Consider the following 20,050-nt stretch of genomic DNA (forward strand, 5'->3'; position numbering starts at 1 on the left):
TACGTACTGCAAGCAAAGATGCAGTCAGAGGGCACTTAAATTAAGAGGACGTAGAAAAGTCCATGAGACCAGGCAGGGTGCATCCTAGGGCACTGAAGGTACGAGTCAAAGCCTCTGCCTCTGTTCGCTGTCATCTTTAAAAGGTTGTGGCAACAGAGGGAGGGTCTTCAAAACTTGTCAAAGGAATGTTAATACAATTGATCAACAGGATAGCAAACTATTGCTGAGACTCATTTCCTTGCTTTTCTTCTACATGCAGGTTTTGATTGATCTTGTTTTTTTGACAATGGGATTTTTTCTCCCCAGGATGGAAAAAAAGAACCTCTTCCTAAGCCTATTGCTCTGCTACAATTTGCTCAGAGCTACCAATTCTCACATGGTAATCGAGGAGAAGACAGAACGCAACCTGTCAAGGAACAACAAAATGCACCTGTCAGATCTCCCACCCATCTCCATAGTAGGTTAGTAAAATCTGCCATTCGATGCCAAATGAACAGCACTTCCAGAAAGTACAGCTGTTGATTAATATGTATTATTTTGATAGCTTACTACAGCATTGCAATTTCATACAATGCCTTAGTACTATACAGAAGTGCAGTAGCAGTGCAGGCGCAGTACCCAAGAATGGCAATGTGGCAAACCACAATTAAGTGTAAGAAAAAATGTAAGAAGAATAAAAATATCTGCCCTTTGCATTCGTCCTTCTCCTATATGCATATAAACAGAATGAACATTTGACATCCAAAATGCAAGAATAATTCCAAACAGTTATAATATGCAAAATAATACAATATGCTCAGCTAAAACTGAACATACCTTGGCATAATGCTCTCCTTTTCTGTAGACTGCTTTTTTGGTTCTTGGTATCTTTATTCCCAAAAGGAAAATACAGATGCAAAACTCCCTGTACTGAAACTCTTTTACTCTCTGTACAAAACTCTTGACCATGTCTGTGCTCACTTTCCTGTGGCAAGAGGCATCTCCAGAGGTATCTCAAGGCCTTTCTACAGCCCAGTTGTTCAAAAGTGAGAGGCCAGCCTGATCCTCCGCTGCCTCATTATCTACACTTGGAGCAATACAAAGTGAGTAAGAAAGCTGAGAGAAATCACTACAATTTTTCTCACTCAGTAGAATTGACATACCTTTTAAAACAGTTTACTTTGGAGCTGAAATGGCACATGCTCAAAACCTTTCCGGGTTTTATTTTAGACAATTGGAAGCCACAATACTTTTATCATTTACTAGCTAAAAATAAATAAATAAATAAATAATAACTTGCAAAGCTAAATATAACAGTCCAAATTGTGCATTAATGGATGACCTAGGAAGACAGTCTCTAGCCATGATCTTTCAGATCTGACATCGTTTTGCTCTAGCAGCTGAAGCAGCACACTTGGGTTACTGGACCAAGGTGATCTTCCAGCCCTGCAGATACCTCCACCGTGAGCAGGAGGATGCCAGCAAGTCTCATCATTCTCACTGAAGTGAGCTGGGAATAGCATCACTTGCCTCACCCTAGTGCACTGTGAGGTGTAACTAGAAGCTATCCTTTTCCCCTTATTTTTGCTAGGCTCTGTGCATTACACAGCAGCTAGATGAAGAAACGGAGCTGTTCTTAAACGAGCGTACACAGAGCTTGAGAGGAAAGCATTGCTAGAGGGATAGAGCAATGATTTGGAGCCAGTCCTGCCCAGAACAATGGGAGAAACAAATGCAAATGGTGAAAGCATTTGGGAAAAGCAGCCAGATATAGGAAGTGGGCACAGAGATGGCTACAACCAGCAGCGCAGTCCTACAGCAAGCTGTTGCTGCTTCCACTGCTCAGGGGTGAGGATGATGCCGCATGTGGTGGTATTATTATAACTACAGTGCCATGGTAAAAGGCAGATGGTATGGTCTTTCCCATCACCACCACAGAAACAATTAATTCAGAATTGATAGTAAGTGTTCAAATAACCAAAGCCAACTCTCCACTCCTAATACATCTAAGGAGTTGATTTCTTTACAATTTATCAGTTAGAATTTAACGTGGTGATCCACATAATCTACTACATGCAAACAGAGACATTTCTCATCATCTTTGTTTACATATTTACAAATTTTATCGCTTCCTATCCAAATCACATTTTCTTACAAGTCCTGTCCCTTCTGATTGGCCACATAGAACAGGGATGAGGCACTCATATTTACAGCTTATTTTTCAAATAGTAATTATAGCAATACTCAAGTAATAAACCTCACTTGCAATCACACACCTGCCAGTAAATTACAGTGGTCATGGTATCAAATGATGTTATGAGTGGCTCTAATTCAATAAAACCTGAGATTGGAATTGAATCATGTTTTAAAACATAAGCAGAGGAATTCCTAGCATCAACTAGAACATGATGCAATCATCTAATTAATGCAGGGTTTTTATAACACTTCAAATTGCAGTTGTATCAACAGAAGTTAGAGGTGTGTATTATTAATATTTGCACAAGCCTGTATTACATTTCTCTGTATTTTCATAGATGAGATTTGTAATGAGCTGGTTAATTAGGCAGTAGTTGAAAACATGGTAAATAGAATATGAGCAATATGAAATTACTGGCAGGTGTTTTACCTAATGCAGAGGAACTAAGGAAGAGATGACTACAGTACAAATACTTCAAAAAAAGCATTTCCTTGTTTCCCTATCAGCTGCCAACTGGGTATCATTTTCTTTGCCAAATTGCCTGGAACAATTAACACACATTTTTGTCACAGCAATGTATAAATCTCAGTTTAATGACGTCATACAACATATAAATGAACAAAATGAAAACAATTCTGTAAGTAAAACATTACAATGCAATTGCAGTTGTAATGTAGAAAATTAAATGAATGTAGAATTAAATGACTTAGAAGCAACTCAGTTACCAAAGGGTAACCCAGTTTCAAAGGGCAGTATAACAAAACCAACGTAATGTGCCAGCTGGAACTGATCTAAACCCCTAATACCACTTGGTATGATGCGTGCTTAAGCCATGCTCTTACTGAGTGGCCTGAAATTCTTTATGCCTGAAATACAGTTGTTCCTCCCATTGTCTCTTAGAGACAGATGTGTAACTCTATTATAATGCAAGGATAGTAAATGAAACTGCCAAGCAGTGCATTCTTAATTGTGTAATTCTGCAAATTCTGGCAATTATTAAGTGTTCGTATAAATCTCTATAGCAAGTTCTGGAATAGACAAGAAGCTGCTATTCATCAGTGGGCATATGTAAATCTTTTTATGTCAGTCATTCATTACATGGAGCTTGTGCTTATTACAAACCTCACACACAGATAACCAAGATTTTGAAAATATCATGATAGATTAGTGAGACAGGAAGTGCCTCACACTTTAGCAGAAAAGTCCTTCTGTGTTAGATCCCAGGATAAGTCTTAGTCATTAAGTTAATATACACTAATAAATAATTTTAGAGCTGATATAGTAATAATGCTAATATTCCTCAAATGATAGTATAGGAAATTTCATAATACTGGTGTTTTCATCTAAAAATAAAACCAAAAATTTTACATCAGGCAGTCTGAAATTTTCTTCCCCCCTCCAAAAAAAAAAAAAAAAAAGAAAAGAAAAGAAAAGAAAAAAAAGTACCAAATCGAAAGATCAGCTACCAGAGTTGAGAACCCAGAGCATATTTTTTAATTCCTGACAAATTTATGTAGGTAACACCACCTCTTACAGAACAAATTTTGGCATTCTGAAGGTTTTTCCCATTTTTGTTCACATGACTGATGTGCATTAACACCCTAATTTTTTACCAAGGACCCTTGAATTTTATTTATCTGAAACTATTGTTCACATTGGTCCAAATATCTAAAAAACACATTGGGCAACTGTGGGGAAAAACAAACAAACAAACAAACAACAAAAAAAAAACCCAACTCCTAAAATACAAATGTAGTGCTCTTTTGTTTTACATGAGCAACAGTGACAGCACAAGTTCAGGTGCTACTTTTAAGTGAGGACAGTTCCTAGAACTTCATTACTGCAAAACATTCAGCTGTGGAAGACTGCAGTGGTGTGGTAGCAATGCAGGTTATCTGCCTTCTGTTGCACAAAAATAGTATCAAGCATCTCTATTAAATTATATTTGCTGTAAGGCTGATTTAATAACGCATTTTGATATTTTCTTTGAAGATTTAACTAAAAGATCCCAGAGAGTCAGCAGGAAAGAGGCAGAGAACAAGAAATCTTCCAAGGTAAGTGGCTGTTCAGAAAATATCAACAAATTGGAATGGTTTGCTACTTCTATCATTTTCCTCAGTGCATTCATTTGAAAAGCTTTTACAGTCATTCCCTGATTTAAATAATTTGTATACAGTTTGAAGCTTAATACAGTAGAAACAGATGAAGAACATGAATGATGGAAGGAAAAGTATGATCGTAGATTTGTTACAGGTTATTGGGTTTTGTTGTTGTTTTTCAATTGGTTTTGGTTTGTTTTATTTTATGGTCCTCTTATAGAAACGGTAACTTAGCCTTGAGTCGCTTTACATATTTAAAACACTGTTTAGATATCTCCCAAAAAAGATACCATTCCCAGTCTTGCCATGTAGGTTAACTGTCCAGGCTCTGAAGCCCAGGGGCATAAATCCACTATCTGCTCATTTTTAACTATGGGTGCTAAAAAATAGAAGTAGAGGCATCCAAAGAATTTGCTATTTGCTTGAAAAATATTACCAAGTAATTTTATCAAATCTGTAGATACAGATTGATAGATTTTTTAACCTGTAGCCATTAGGTATTAAATATGAAATATTACCTGGACTGAACTCCTACATTTTTAAAGACTCTCTAGTAGAGCAGAAAATAGCATTCTTACTTTATTTTTAGTTTGTCACGACAGCCATTTACAGTCACAATAGCCATTTACAGCCAAACCAGTAATAGCTGCAACCGGAAACATTTAGAGCTCCTTTTCCTTTCTAATTGGTGTCTTGTGTGGTCAGCTTTTCCTGGAACACTTCCTAAATCCGAAGGATGGCTCAGATTGAAAGAAGCCTCAGGAGGTCACATTTTTCCTCCTTCTCAGAGCAGGACATTCTGGCAATCAAACTTTGTTCAAGTACTTGGTATTAAAAGTGCCTCAAGCATTTATAGACCGCATAATGTTTTACCTCACAACTGGAACTTCTGGCAAACTTACCAAGTTAAAAAATTGCCTAGAGCAGCTGTAGCTAGAAGGTTCCAGAGATCCTGCCCAGGTCCCAGGCACATGCTGACCAAGCCAAAGTTTTTTCCCTCTCCAAATCATGTTGTACCAACACTCTTCAGGCAGGCTAGATCTTTTTCAGCTCACTCAGCTGTGTCTGCAGTTAAGGATTCCCATGCACAAATCTAATGCACAATTGATTACCAAGCTCCAAAAGCAGACTGCCAAACTAACCTTGTGAGGTAGAGTATTGCCAAATAACCTCCCCTCTCTCTCAGCCACACAGTTCATAAAACAAAGTGGATCCCATCCCCACAGATGACAGGGAGGTTTCATTCTTCCATTTTAAAATTTTGGAGATCCAAGAGTAACTTGTTACCTATAATAATGTCATCATCTTTGAAAATTTGTGTGTCCCTTTCTTTGGTGATGCCATATTCTTCCCTTCAGAGTATAATCCAAAGCTTTATCTAGTCACATTTATAATTACTTATAATATGGAACTCTTGTGGTTTTACCCAGCTGGGCTGCCAAACTCCACCACATCCTGCTCTCTCACTCCCTGTTATCAGAAGAGAGGAAGAAGAAATTACGCTGGAAAGAAAAAAGGCTTACAGTTTGAGATAACTTAATTAAAGAGAAAAGGAAAAAAAATAAATAAAAAATAATAAAAAAAAAAAAACTGTATGGAAGCACACAGAAAGTAAAAAAAAATTCTCTACTTCCCACCAAGGAGTAATGTTTGGCCACATCCCGGGAAGCAAGGCCTTATTACATGTAGAAGTTGTTTGGGAGGACAGTCATTTTACCAATGAGAGGCTCCCCCCTTCCCCTCCCCCTTCCCTACCTTTTATTGCTGAGTGTGACCCCATATGGTATGGAATATCCCTTTGGTTGGTTTAGGTCAGCTGCCCTGGTGATGTTCCTTTCCCATTTTTTGCCCACCCCCAACCTACTGGCTCTCGGGGTGTTAGAGAGAGTCCTGATGTGCCAGCACTGCTCAGCAGCAGATACAACACTGGTGTGATACCGGCTACAAGTGCAGAGCACAGCACTGTATGGGCTGCTGCAGGGAAAGTTAACTCCATCCCAGCCAGACCCACGCAGTTGTTGCTTGATAGGTTGCAGCAAGAGAGTATTTCCTGTGATCCAGTCCCACCACATCAATCCTATATTGCTACCTAACATAGGTCCCACTGCTAGCAACCACCTACTAACCTCAAGCCACAAGTTCCCATAACTCATTTTATTTGCATCTGCCCTTTATTCTGACCCATACTTGTTTTACCTTTGTATGAATTTTTTTGTTGTTGTTGTTGTAGAAAAAAGCTGAACTGAAGAAACCTCCAAAACCAAGGCCCACACCTGCAGCTGACTGCGTGCCAAATTTCAAAACCTGCAAACCACACTTGAATTCATGTTGTAACTACTGTGCCTTGTGCAAATGCCGAATATTTCAGACCATCTGCCAATGTCTAACGTTAAACCCAAAGTGCTAAACCAAATCAGGAACACATTACGGCTTCTGTCTTTCATTAGCTTCTCAAGTGTGTATGTCAAACTGTCTAATGTGCATAGCAATTTAACTAGAAAGCTTTGAAGCTGGTAGGTTGGATTTGTTCCTCTTCAATGGACAATGGTAGTTTTCTTCATGTGGAGAATTCTGTCATAAACAAGATGGCTTTTTAGTGAGCAGATAAACAGGGAGATAGATAGGCCTTAAACAAGCATTTTTAGCAAAACTAACCTGCATTTAAGAAGAATTCTGGGTTCTTGGTTTTGTTTTGTTTTAGGGTTATTTGATTGATTAGTGGGATTTTTTGTTTGTTTTTTAAGGGTTCTGTTAACCAAAGAATTCAGTACGGTCTAACCAGCACTGCAAAACCTGCACCAACAGCACACAGTCACACTGAAATAGGACTGGTTAATCCAGTGAGGGACCAGAGGTTTGCCCACAATGACAGCAGAACACCAGCTTCCAACAGAGCCAAAACATAATGCTGAAAATGCAGGTTTCAGGGTCAACTCCTTCCTCACACATTCAGCAAAAATCAGGACTCAAATCTATATAGGTTACTCTACATAAAAAGATGTACAAAAAATAATAAGACATTTTTAATCATCCCCAGCTGAGCATCAGTATCACTACATCCACCTCCAGAGCTTTTAGTCATTCTACCAGTAACCAGTATGTCCAAGGTGTATAACCTACACATATTCAAACCCTTAACGTACCCATGACTCATGAGTTAAAAATCAGAATTTTTCCCCACTTGCAGCTAAAGGAAAAAAGTCCTTAGACCAGTCTCCTGCTTCCAGAGACAAAGTTCATATCACTTCACTTAGAATACAAAAGCAGGGACAAATAACCAGGACTTTGAGGAAGAAAGGAAAGATAAACAAAAAATGTGTTGCCCACGTGTGTATCTTGAAAACCATTTAAAAGCAATCAATTTCTCTTTTGAGTCCACACATTCATTCCCTTTATGTTCAGCTCCCAGCAGCTACCCCAGGCATGAATTTAGGTGGTAATCTCCACATGCTGCATGCAACCAGCAACCATAGGAGAAAAATTACCTAATGTTATGTCAACCTTTGAGGGTTCAGAAACGGCTTTGAAGGTATGGATGAAGCTCAAGGCGGCAGCAGTAGCAAACAGGTGGCTAGAAACAAGATATCTTCCTCTTGATCTTGAAGCTCTTTGCTTAATCTTGATTTATCCAAGATGGCATAATAGGAGAACCCTTCTTGGTTAAACTAGGAGAGAGGTGTAGGTCTTGGAGAGCAAGGAGGAAGCAGACCAGTGTCTAACACTGAAGACTCTTCACAGAATCATAGAATTGTTTGGATCATAGAATTGTTTGGGTTGGAAAGTATCATCAAGGATCATCTAATTCCATCCCCCACCCCCATGGACAGGGACACCTTCCACCAGCCCAGGCTGCCCAAAACCCCATCCAGCCTGGCCTCAAACACTTCCAAGCATGGGGCATCCACAGCTTCTCTGGGTAACCTGTTTCAGTATTCCACCACTCTCAGAGTAAAGAATTTCTTCCTCACATCTATTCTAAACATACCTTCTTTTAGTTTAAAGCAATTACCCCTTGTCCTATCTCTACAGTCCCTGACAGTCAATTCTTTATCCACTGGATGGTCCACCCAAATCCGCATCTCTCCAATTCCACTGCCTGTTAATTTCCTTATACACCTGTTTGACCAGCAAGTCTTTGCTCAGCCACGTCAGTTTCCTGCCTTCCCTGCTTGATTTCTTACACATGGGGATACAGAGAGCTCTTACACTCCAAGAACACTCCTTAAAGAGTTGCCAGCACTGATCAGTTACTCTGTCCCAGTGTCCCAGAAGATTTCATCTACTAGTTCTTTAAAAATCTGGAAGTTTACTCTTCGGAGGTTCAGGGTCCTGACTGCTCTTTGCCATGCCCACATTCCTCGAGATCATGAACTCAACCAGGGTGCAGTTGCTGCAGCCCAGGCTGCCTCTGATCTTAACATCTTTAATGAGTTCATCTGCACTGGTGAGCACCAGGACCAGTAACACTTCTCCTCTGCTTGGTTTATCTGACACCTGGACCAGGAAGTTATCCTTGATGCACTCCAGGAATCTCCTGGATTGCGTACAGCCTGCTGCATACCTTCTCCAGCAGACATCCAGATGGTTGAAATCCCCCATCAGGATGAGTGTGCAAGCACGATGCTTCATGTAGTTGAAGCAAGGCCTCATCAACAGCTTCCTCTTGATCAGGTGGCCTGGAGCAGACCCCAGCCACGAGGTGTCCTTTATTGATCCACTCCTTAATTTTCACCTACATGCTCTCAACCAGTTTCTCAGAGGCAACCCTTTGCAACTGTTCTGGTTTCAGTTAGGACAGAGTTAATTTTCTTCCTAGTAGCTGGTAGAATGCTGTGTTTTGGCTTAGGATGTGAAGAGTGCTGATAACACCCTGATGGTTTTAATTGTTGCAGAGCAGTGCTTACACCAAGCTTCTTGCTTCTCAGCTTCTTGCTCTGTCCTGCCAACGGGCAGGCTGGGGGTGCAGCAAGAGCTGGGAGGGGACAGACCCAGGACAGCTGACCCAAACTGGCCACAGGGGTATTCCATACCATCTGGGGTCATGCTAAACAATATATAGGCATGGCTAGCCAGGGGAGGGGGGCTGGACTGCTCGGGGTTAGGCTGGGCATCGGTCAGCGGGTGGTGAGCAATTGCATTGTGCATCACTTGTTTGTACACATTAGTAGTAGTAGTACTATTATCATCATTATTGTTATTATTATTATTATTTTCCCGTCTTAATAAACTGTCTTTATCTCAACTCACAGGCTTCACTTTCCATTTCTCTCCCCCATCCCAGAGAAAGAGGTGGGAGGGTGAGCGAACAGCTCTGTGGTGTTTAGCTGCCGGCTGGGTTAAACCGCTACAGCAACCTATCCATTTCTTAACACGGAGGGCAACACCCCTACCCCTCCTTCCCTGCCTCTCTTCTGAAAAGCTTGTAGCCGTCTACTGTAGCATGTCCAGTTGCATGATTTGTCCCATTTCCATGATAGCAATTAGGTCACAGCTTTCTAATTTTACTGTGGTTTCCAACTCTTCCTCCTCATTTCCTGTGCTGCCTGCATCGGTGTAAAGGCACTTCAGGTGGGCTATCAGCCACATGACCTTTTTAGAGGAGCCCTCCCTAATTCCTTTGGGACAATTCACAGGTATTTCCCTGCTGCTTCCTAAAATGACAGTGTTCTCTGGTTCTGCTCTGTCACTCAGAAGTGCATCCCCTTCAAGGCCAGCCAGCTTGCTGCCCCACTTGGTCAGTTGTGTCCCAACTGGTGTCAGCATGCCCCATCTCCTGAAGGTATATCTGAGATCCTGCTGTTTCTCACATCTGCCAGACTCCAGTTCTCTTGCTTTAAAATTCTCTGTTGTTCTTCCTCCCCCACTCCTATACACTCCTTTTTCATCCTGTGAGCCTTACTTGATTTTAGTTTTTTCCCTTCCTCCCACATAATAGCCAGTCACCCCCAGGGCTAAACTCAAATCTTTTGTGTTCACTGCTTGCCTGCAAGAGGACTGCAGCAAGGTTCCTGCCAACACACTTTTGCTTTCCCAGGAAGATATTTCTTAATGATTAATTCCTAACCCCAAACCTGAATTTTCTAATGCTCTGTGCAGGTCTTATTTGGATGAAAATTCTCTACTGATTTATTTCTAAGTATAGCTAGGGGTACAAAATCTTTCAGGAAGGAAAAGAAAATACAGATGACAAATACTCTCTAAAGTGGCTCAAGCCATACATACTTCTTCCTTCTAAAATCAGTCCAAATCCCAGAGCTTTAAATATAGGCCAGGTGTTCACAGAAATGTCTATTCACCTTCTTAGGGAGAGATACAGTAGACAGAGAGATTAATCTAAGAGCCTAAATGATAACAGGATGCCATTGTGTTCCTCATCTTTTATAAAATATATCAGCTGTCATATATGGCACAAGCTTGAATTCTTTTAAATGTACATAACTATTTCTTTTAATCAGATATCTTGGCTCAGGAATCCACAAGCTGTGGTTAAGAGGATAAGAAGGAATACATTATGATGGGCTTAAGAAACAGAATCTGGCACCTTCTTTTACTAGGGAAGCTGTAAATCCTGACAAGTTGTTTCAAAACTTTCATAAGAAAGCATCTTAAGTTGATACTAAAATGATATCAGTAATCGCACAACTTCGACCATGGGAAAAATATCCTTGTCTTATCAGAAAATCCAGCTGGTCATAAATATCGTACTTTAGCAGGAAGGAGAGGAGCAGCGGAGAAAAATGGAAGGAGGGAGAGCCAGAAATCAAACAGCTTGTGCTGTCATCTCGACAGCAGCTTCCATGCTTGGCTGTCAGCTAAAGAAACAGAAAGTGCTGAGACCCACAGCGAGGAGCTAGAGACATTGAAGCTGAACAAGCGAAGTCCAAGGCTGTGTGTATCTGCAATGAAAGAAATTATTTTTTCATATGAGAATAAGGTCATTTGTTTTTAGACACATAGGCACATACTTTTAATCTAGCATTTATACATAGTGCATTTTGACCAATTCCATTTAGTAATAAGCCTTTATTTTATTTTAATTTTTTTTAACCATAATTGATTAGAGATTGTGCTTTCTCTGCCATTCATCTATAACACCAAATAATATATATAAGCAAGCATTCTAAAACTGTTGTTAGTCTTAGTGGCTTTACTTATCTAGCTAAAGATCACATTGCATGAGGTATTGCTAGGTTACAGAAATCAGTAAAATGTGTACAACTGCTATATGCTTCCTGTATTTACTTTGAACAGATATTTATACTTATGAGTTTGTAAGTACAAGAGTGCCCTAAGGGAAATGTCATCAGCACACATACGATAAAACGTATGCATGACAAAGATGAAGTGTTTAATTTTTAGTTGTCACATGCCAAAATAAGTCTGAAAACTTACCGGAATTCAAGGTTAGAGACATACCCAGTAATGCTGCAAGACAGAGACATCTCTCTCCTAAAGACTAACAGAAAATTTTCCTTGATTACGGCTTAGTAGTGTTAAGGACAAATAAATCATTACTGACTTTTCCAAATATTGCCTGTCTTGTGGAAATTTAAAGCAAATACTTTATTTTCCACATCCAAAATCCCAACCTGATTGCTTATAGTCACACTCAAAGATGAGAAAATCCAACTTTACCCTGGTAGACAAAAAAAAAAAAAAAAAAAAAAAAAAAAGGTAGAATTAACATCTTAATGACTACATCAGCTCCAAACTCCTCAGGAACTCACTTGGGAAACTATGAAATCGTGTGGGTGACCACAGGAGAAAAACAAACAACTCCCCATGTCAGTCTTTAGGATCTTCTCACAAAGAGAGAAACTGCGAGGTGAGGCCCCACCAACACCAAACACAGTGTAACAATCACCTCATTTGACTTATGCTTTGGCTATGCTGTGTTTAATGCACCCCAAAACACATTTTTTCCCTGTTGGCTGTCAGGGCTCATTGCTGGCTCGTGCTGAGCTGCTGTCCCCAGCACACCCCGTCTACTGAGCTGCTCTCCGGCCTAGGAAGGAATAACCCCAAGCACCAGTACAGGCTGGGGACCAACCTGACAGAGAGCAGCTCTGCAGAAAGGGACCGGGGAGTCCTGGTGGACAGCAGGCTGACCATGAGCTAGCAACGTGCCCTTGTGGCCAAAAAGGCCAGTGTTTCCTGGGGTGCATTCTGAACAGTGCTGCCAGCAGGTCAAGGGAGGTGATCCTGCCCCTCTGCTCAGCCCAGGGGAGGCCACACCTGGAGCACTGTGTCCAGTTCTGGGCTCCCCAGCACAGGAGGGACATGGAGCTCCTGGAACTAGTTCAGAGGAGGGCTATGAAGATGATCAGAGGACTGGAGCACCTGTCATATGAGGACAGGCTGAAAGAGAACTAGGCCTGTTTAGCCTGGAAAAGAGAAGACTGAGGGGAGAGCTCATCAGTGTGTATCAATATCTGAGGGGAGGGTGTCAAGAGGACGGAGCCAGTCTCTTTTTAGTTGTGCCCAGCAGCAGGACAAGAGGCAATAGGCACAAACTGAAGCACAGGAGGCTAGGGCTCAATATGAGGGGGCACTTCTGTACTGGGAGGGTGACGGAGCACTGGGACAGGCTGCCCAGAGAGGTTATGGGGTCTCCTTCACTGGAAATATTCAACCCTCACCTGAATGCCTTCCTGTGCAGGATGCTCAGGGGGATTCTGCTTGGCAGGGGGATGGACTGGGTGATCTTCAGGGGTCCCTTCCCACCTCAGCCATTCTGTGACCTTATTATAGAAGGATGTCAAATCACTAAGGAAGGGCTTTCCTTGAAAGAATCCATTGACTATGCCTTTATAATAGCTTTGTTCTTTAACTGCCTTTCAATATCCCCCAGGACAACCAACCTTCTCCATTACTTTTCCAAGGACTGAGGTTAGACTAGCAGGTCTGTAGTTTCTCAGGTCTTCTCTCATACCCCTATCTATAGGTATAACATTGGCCAGCTTCCAGTGAGAAGGGGCCTCTCCAGACTCCCACAATCTTTAGTAAAGTGTTGGCTTAGTAAAGGTTTTAGAAGGGTCCAGCTATGATGTCCACTGATTCCTTCAGCACTCTGGGGTGAATCCCACTGGGCCTCAGAAGACCTTATCTTGAAGATTCTTCCATGATTATAAAAGTTCCATGGAGGCACCAATCTTGGAGACAACCATTGATGACCTGGGCTTGCCTCTTTCTTTCCTCACTTGCAGTTACCTGGAGGATGCTACCTGTGTTTGAGCTGAGATGGATTGGGAAGGCCGTGGGGGATGCAGCCCCTGCTGACAGTGATGGCATGCCAGCCCTTCTCATGCCAATGGCCCTGCCCAGAGTGCCAGGGACCACCAACCCCCCTCACCAGCTTCCCACCTGCAGCAACTGATGCCACCATTACAGGTCCTTGCACTTTGAAGGGACTAAGGGGAGTGATGTGAACATTTGTCCCCTCTACCTTCTCCCACATGTCAGTAACAGATTTCCCCCAAAAGGAGCTCTTCAGCAGTGTAAGTGCCCAGTGCCATCTTAGACATATGAGGGTACCAGAGGCAGCCACTTAAGGCTGGCAGATGTGATATGGGACCCATAGGAGACTGTCCCCAACTGGAACAGCAGCACAAGGCCATAGAGAAACACTAAGCTACCCCAAAGAGCAATGAATCACTCTCAAAGCACCCTTCTTAAATTTGTTGTGCCTGCACATCGCTTTCTGAGGTAATAGAGATTTTATTGGCAGCCTTCTCAGATGACAGCCATGTGCTGGCCATCTGAACAAGTCCCTCTCTCACATCTCCCAGACGAAAAGGTAGGTTTTCAACATTTCTGCAAGATTTCTCAATAAAATGAAAAAAGTATATACAATTGCTGCATGACATACACACATGTATTTCTATCCAGGAAATCCTTTGAGATGATGAAATCCTGGCCTGAAATACAGGAGCTGAAATAAAGTGTCTGTAATAGTGTCGTAACACTTCACACATGGCATTCATTTAATACAGATAAAGGCAGGAAAAGACAAAAATATCATAGAATGGTTTGGGTTGGAAGGGACCTTAAAGACCATCTAGTTCCAATCAATCCCCACACCATAGGCAGGGATACCGCCCCCGGCTACATATCCACCCCAGTGGTCCAGTTCGGGCCCCTTTGCATCAGTGGAGATCTTCACTCTGTGCAGCTGCCTCAGACAGGTAAAAAAACAGCATTATACAAATTAAAACAGTAATGGTCAGAAATCAACCATGAAAATACAGAATCTCTCTTCCTTATGTTCCATAACAAGTGTGACATTAAAAAAGTTAAATTCATGAAAAGACTTTAGTAGATCATTCACACACGGATATTTCATAGTAACTTCTCCATTTAAGAAGTAAATATTTGCAGCACTAAATGAGCATATCAGATGTTTACTTCCCTTTATTCTTTTTCAACTTGTTCAGTGTCCCTCCATTATTGCTGCTTTTTTCCCCAGTGCAAGCATTTGGCCAGATGTCACTTCATCTACAAAATGACACCACAATAGCAGATTAGACAGCATCCCAGGCAAAGGATTTAATTTCCAAAAAGGATGAAAAAGTTTGAATTTCTCTGTTAAAAAACAAACACATATAGGAAGCAATTTTGGAGGGGAAGAAAACCAGGACCAGCACCTGTCTGTTCTGAGTAAAAATTGCATTAACAATGCAAAGCAGATACCTACAATAAGCACACACTCAAAACAAAATTCTGTGTATCAGACTCATTACTAAGGATTTCAAGGTGCTTCCAACATGCACACGTAAATAGCACAACTAAAATGCTGTTTCATTTACTTCAAAAATACTGTTTTTCTATCAGGGAAAGAGACCACATGGCTTTGAACATAAGGCCCATTTAGTATTCTGTTACGAAGATTTCCCAATTGATGAAACCAAAACCAGAGCGCTGCAGAAAATTAACAGTTTGCTGAGAAGTGTCTCTAGACTCTGCAGAATGTGACAAAGTTTTGGAAACTTTGCTACAGACTTCCTAAACATCCGTAAGAGTTGCATTGACTTTCTACAGAGTTTCAGGGAATCAGACAAGCAGAAGGGATGTCAGGCCCCCATTCAGTTCAGAAGGATGGTGCAGAATTGTAAGTGCTTTATGGCTTTACCTTGGAAGTATTCTTCCTTCTGGAAGTATTTTTCCTTTTATTAATATTTTTTTAAACAGGTGGGCAGGACTTTTTTTTCCTTGGCCTGCAAACCACAAGCAGTCACAAATGGTTAGTGACTTAAAGGAAGGAAAAAATACTTAACTGTAATTGATACTTCCTACAGTTGTGCAAAGTTGTTCCGTGGCAAACAGTGCTACTGAAAGAACTACTGGGGCTTTACAATGTACACTTACTACATCTGATTTATCCTAACAAAAAATGCCTAAAGGTTAAAAAACACATTTGGCCTCTGAGAAACTTAAGATCATCTTCAAGAAGAACCACTGTTATGAAAACAGGCTCAGACATAAATCATGCAGTCAGTGTAACTTCCATTTGCCCATTCTTTGTTCTCAGTGATCCTTAGCATTTGCCTTAGGAAATACGGATAACTGCTATCTCTATATAGCTCCATCAATCTCCATTTCACAGAATATCAAAGATCTAAACTGCACAAAAAAAAGAGCAGGACCTTGCTAGACTGTACTGAAAGTCAGCTGCCTTTTTTATTTTTCCTAATCATAGAAACTAATTTATCAGGTTGAGACAAGCAGAGAAAAACATTCAGCCTGTTCTTTCACATTGCTTCTGACTCAATATTGAAGGGAGAATTAGAGGCAAGCATTGTAATATTTAAAAGAGAATAGTATTTTCACTGGTAGCAATAGGAAAAGTATTCACAGAAAATGAATCTGACAGGCGTTTAAGGAAGCACGTTCTTGTTCTTCCTGGCCAAGCCACAGACCTGTCTATAAGCTAGGAGTACAATCCATCATCATTTCATTTTACCACCGTTTCATTTCATTTTACCACCAGGTTCAGTCATTCGGCAGGGGCAGGCTGCCCATGCAGCTCCTTGCTGTCCCAGGACAGCCCAACCACACAAAAGGCACTGCCAGTAGAAACTACTTAAGGCACTAAAAAGCAAACTGAAGTTTTCCAAGTGTAGTAACTGGGTTTATTTTAACACTACTTTATTGCTTTTTTTGCTGTTGTTGTATGTTTTGGTTTTGATCGTTATCTTCTTCTGTCATTACCTGACTGAGCACGAAGTTAGTCCCTCTCTCACTTTTTTTTTTTTTTTTTAAATAAACCCCTTTTAAGTATTGAAAAGCTGCAATAAGGTCACCCCGGAGGCTTCTCTTCTTCAGACATCTATTCCTGGTGCCACATTCCTCTGACTATCACACACACTTCCCCACTTTTCCAAACCAGACTTCCTTTATGCACTGTTTGATATCTCATGTCTCCTTTTATTTTTGCCTTTCAAAATGAGCCTGCAAACAAGACTGAGGGAAGCAGCTGATGCACTGGAAGGCGGGGCTGCCCCAAGACTTCCTATGCCTGACCAGCCTGGTTGAGGACACAAGCCCAAAGAAGACTGCAGCTGAGCTCCTTGCTGCTCCCTAACAGCTTCATCAGTGCACCTTTCAGGAAGAACACGTGCAGACATGCAGTTAAATGCATCACCCTGCTGACCCATCCACCAAATCTTGTTGAGTTTCATCCGCTGAGTAGGAAACTTGCCTTTGTTCCTCACTTTGTACTTCCACCACTGCACAAGTGAAGGTCTCTCTAATTGCAACAGTGCAGTAGTGCAGTGATCTGTTCCTGCTTCTTTTGGGATGCTGTGCGTCAAACCCAGAAAGCCTGTGGCTCACATTTCACCCTGCTTGTGTAACATCTGCTGCACAGAGCTACCAACATGGGAAAAGTTGTAGTTGTGTTACTGTCAAATGACACAGCAGGCCAGATGTGGGATGCCATGCAAACCGATGCATGGGGGTTCAGCACCAGGGAGGGAGGGGACTTGCAAACCACAGTACCTACAGATGCTGTGCTCTCTTCAGTACTATTGTTCATCATTCATTACATCCAGCTAAAACCTCTGTAAGGGAACTGCAGTAGAATTGAAGATCTGTATTTAGGCAAAAATGAGGAAACTGGAAAAAGAGCTGATAAAAGATTTAGTTACAGCAGATGTGCCAACATAAAGCAAGCAAGCAATAAAGTTGCATGCTTTCTTTCACTATGGATCAAACATCAATTGAGAAAGTAGTACGGAATCAAGACAAGCTAACAATATGCTTTTCTTTATAAAAAAGAAAAATCAGCTACTACACTGAAGATCAGGTTTCAAAGTCTTCAATCCATTCTGGAAAGCTTCTGAAGCAGAATTGAAATCTTACTGCAAAGGTTATTCAAAACTGTTCCTGAGGAAGAGTTCAAACCGGAGCAACACCTAAATTTGGCCAAAGTACGAATCATACTTGTACCAGCCTTTAGGAATAGAAGCTGCTAAACTGTACCTGACAAAGAGCTTTACTGTGCACAGTGACAGCTGAACAAGAATATGAAATAACACCCTGCATTAATGCTGCTGATTCACGCATACTGTTGACAGGTACTAGGCATAGCTTTTCTTCTACAAGCAGCACTAAAACACAATTGCACCGCAGGGAATGGGAGGGAAGTAGAGAAATTCCACCAGTGGTTTTATTAGATGTGTTTGATCTAGTCTTCTTGGATCAATAAAACAGAAGATCTAACAGAACATATTCCAAATATAGTTTTTATATTTTATCAACTCAAAACATGTTTCAAGTCAAATTCACGCATTGTTAACTTGCTCAAATTGTTGTATTTTCAGCAGTGATGAAAAAATGGTTGGGATCTATCAATGAAAATGCTGCACTAGGAAGACACCAGCCTGTTTTTCTTCCCCTTCAGCACACTGGTACCTGGCTCTGCAAAGCTGACAAGGTTTTTCAGAGCTGGTCAAGCTGCTGGTGCCTAGACACCTCCCTGACTCACTTAGAGAAATCACCATTTCACATGCTGAAAAAGCTTCTGGAGTCTAAATGGAAGCTGAACAGAGCTAAACGGAGCTTGCATTAGGCTCTCCAGAAATGGTTCTGCACACAGAAACTCTTCCTAGGGATGTTTTCTGAAACTCAGGAGCTGCAGCCCCTAATAATGTTTACTAGGCTTCCCTAGAGCTCCAACAACCAGGAAACACAAGACCTCAAGGTCTTTCTGTGGAAAACCAAACACACATGTATATGCGCACACAAATTCCTCAACAAACACAATTTCTGCAGACAATCCATCACTAACAGCAATGTGAAGTAAGTCCTGACCTCCTACCTGTCCTTAAATGACAGCAAAGCATCATTAGCACAGAACTGGTTGCTAGTGCCCACTCAACCATCTGACAAATCTTCCTGAAAGAATATTTCCAACAAAAGAAAAAAAGAACACACTATCAATGAGTGCTGCGCATTGATCACCTAGTGTAGTATATACTTCAAACTTAGGGTATCAGCTCGCCCTGTTATCTTCAACTTCCGTGAGGCTTGAATTCTCTGAGAATTGAGTCAGAAGTTTATGGACCAAGTGTAAGAGGACAGACCAACACAGGTTACACAGTGGTGTGTATTTGATAAAGACCACCCAATAAGAATAGGAAGCAGCTGAAAGCTTCTTTAGATAGTTGGAAGAAGCCTCTCGATAGCAAACTCCATTACCCCACAGAGACTTTGTTTCAGCCACCCCTGTATCGGCTGGAAAGGCAGTAGGGTTGGGCACAAGCAATCCAGGAAGCTTAGAGCAGCAAGGACAATTATGAACACGGGCAGTCAGCAAGCCATCTAGATGAAGTGTTCTGCTGGATGCGTTACTCAAAGAAAATAACTCATTACATATGTGAAAGTAGCCTTGACTGTAGAGACCATGGAAACCTTTATCCTAAGCTTTATCAGAAGTAGGGCCAGCAGGTCAAGACAACAGAATTTTCTCTTCTCTTTTGACACTTTAAAGGCATCTGCACCCAGCCTTGCTCCCTGTTGTGAACACAACATTGTCATACCTGAGAGCAATTGAGATGATCAGGAAGCTGAAGAATAGGATGTGTGAGGAAACAAAGACCTGAGTTTGTTCAACCTGGAAAAGATGAAGGGTAATTTATTGCTATGGCTGCCTAATGGGAACATGTAGTGAAGACTGAGATAGACCATTCTCAGAGGTGCATAGGGACAAAACCAGTAGCCATGAATATAAGCTGCAACACAGGAAATTCTAGTTAGATGTACAGAAAAAAAATGTTCATCTAGAAGATAGTCAAATATTGGTTGACAAGCTTAAGGTGGTTGTGTGATCTCTACGCCTAGAGACAAACTCACCTGCACAAGCTGATCCACAACTTGTTATCAGCAGTCCTCATTTGAGAAGGATGGACCACCACATGGCCCTTCCTACTTAAATTATTCAACCAATTCATAATCCAGAGAGAAGCGATCAAGTCCAACAGCAGAATTACAATCCTGAACGTACAACCTTGAACCTCAGGAGAGCAGATTTTCAGCTGAGACAGCTTGCAAGAAGACAAAGCCCAGCTAGGGAAGAGTAATTTGAAGGGAACCAGAAAAGACAATACCCAGTCCTTGTTTCCTTATTTCGTCTATAAATTTATATATAATCTTTATTCCATAACATACAGGTAAGTATGACATAAGGTGACCATCTCCTGTCATCTACACTTGGATGTGTCCTGCAGCTATGCGCGTGGAACTCTATATATGTGGATTTAAAGGATTACTGATATCG

At 41.3% G+C, this 20,050-nt stretch overlaps 1 protein-coding gene across 1 annotated transcript; it reads left to right on the top strand.

Annotated features, from left to right (window-relative positions):
• The first annotated feature begins 289 nt into the window (after positions 1 to 289).
• On the top strand, positions 290 to 6,896 carry ASIP (agouti signaling protein). The gene is made up of 3 exons (XM_084538408.1): positions 290 to 461; positions 4,169 to 4,230; positions 6,506 to 6,896. Exons 1-3 carry the CDS (start codon positions 308 to 310, stop codon positions 6,680 to 6,682), a joined length of 393 nt encoding a protein of 130 aa, XP_084394534.1. The 5' UTR covers positions 290 to 307; the 3' UTR covers positions 6,683 to 6,896.
• Positions 6,897 to 20,050: the final 13,154 nt, after the last annotated feature.

Source organism: Aythya ferina (genome assembly GCF_964211825.1).
Source record: "Aythya ferina genome assembly, chromosome: 16".
Taxonomy (NCBI): Eukaryota; Metazoa; Chordata; class Aves; order Anseriformes; family Anatidae; genus Aythya; species Aythya ferina.

Coding starts and splice junctions, on each gene's coding strand:
- ASIP (XM_084538408.1), top strand. CDS start 308: ATGGAAAAAAAGAACCTCTTCCTAAGCCTATTGCTCTGCTACAATTTG. Junction 462..4,168: donor CCCACCCATCTCCATAGTAG/GTTAGTAAAATC, acceptor TTTTCTTTGAAG/ATTTAACTAAAAGATCCCAG. Junction 4,231..6,505: donor AGAACAAGAAATCTTCCAAG/GTAAGTGGCTGT, acceptor TTGTTGTTGTAG/AAAAAAGCTGAACTGAAGAA.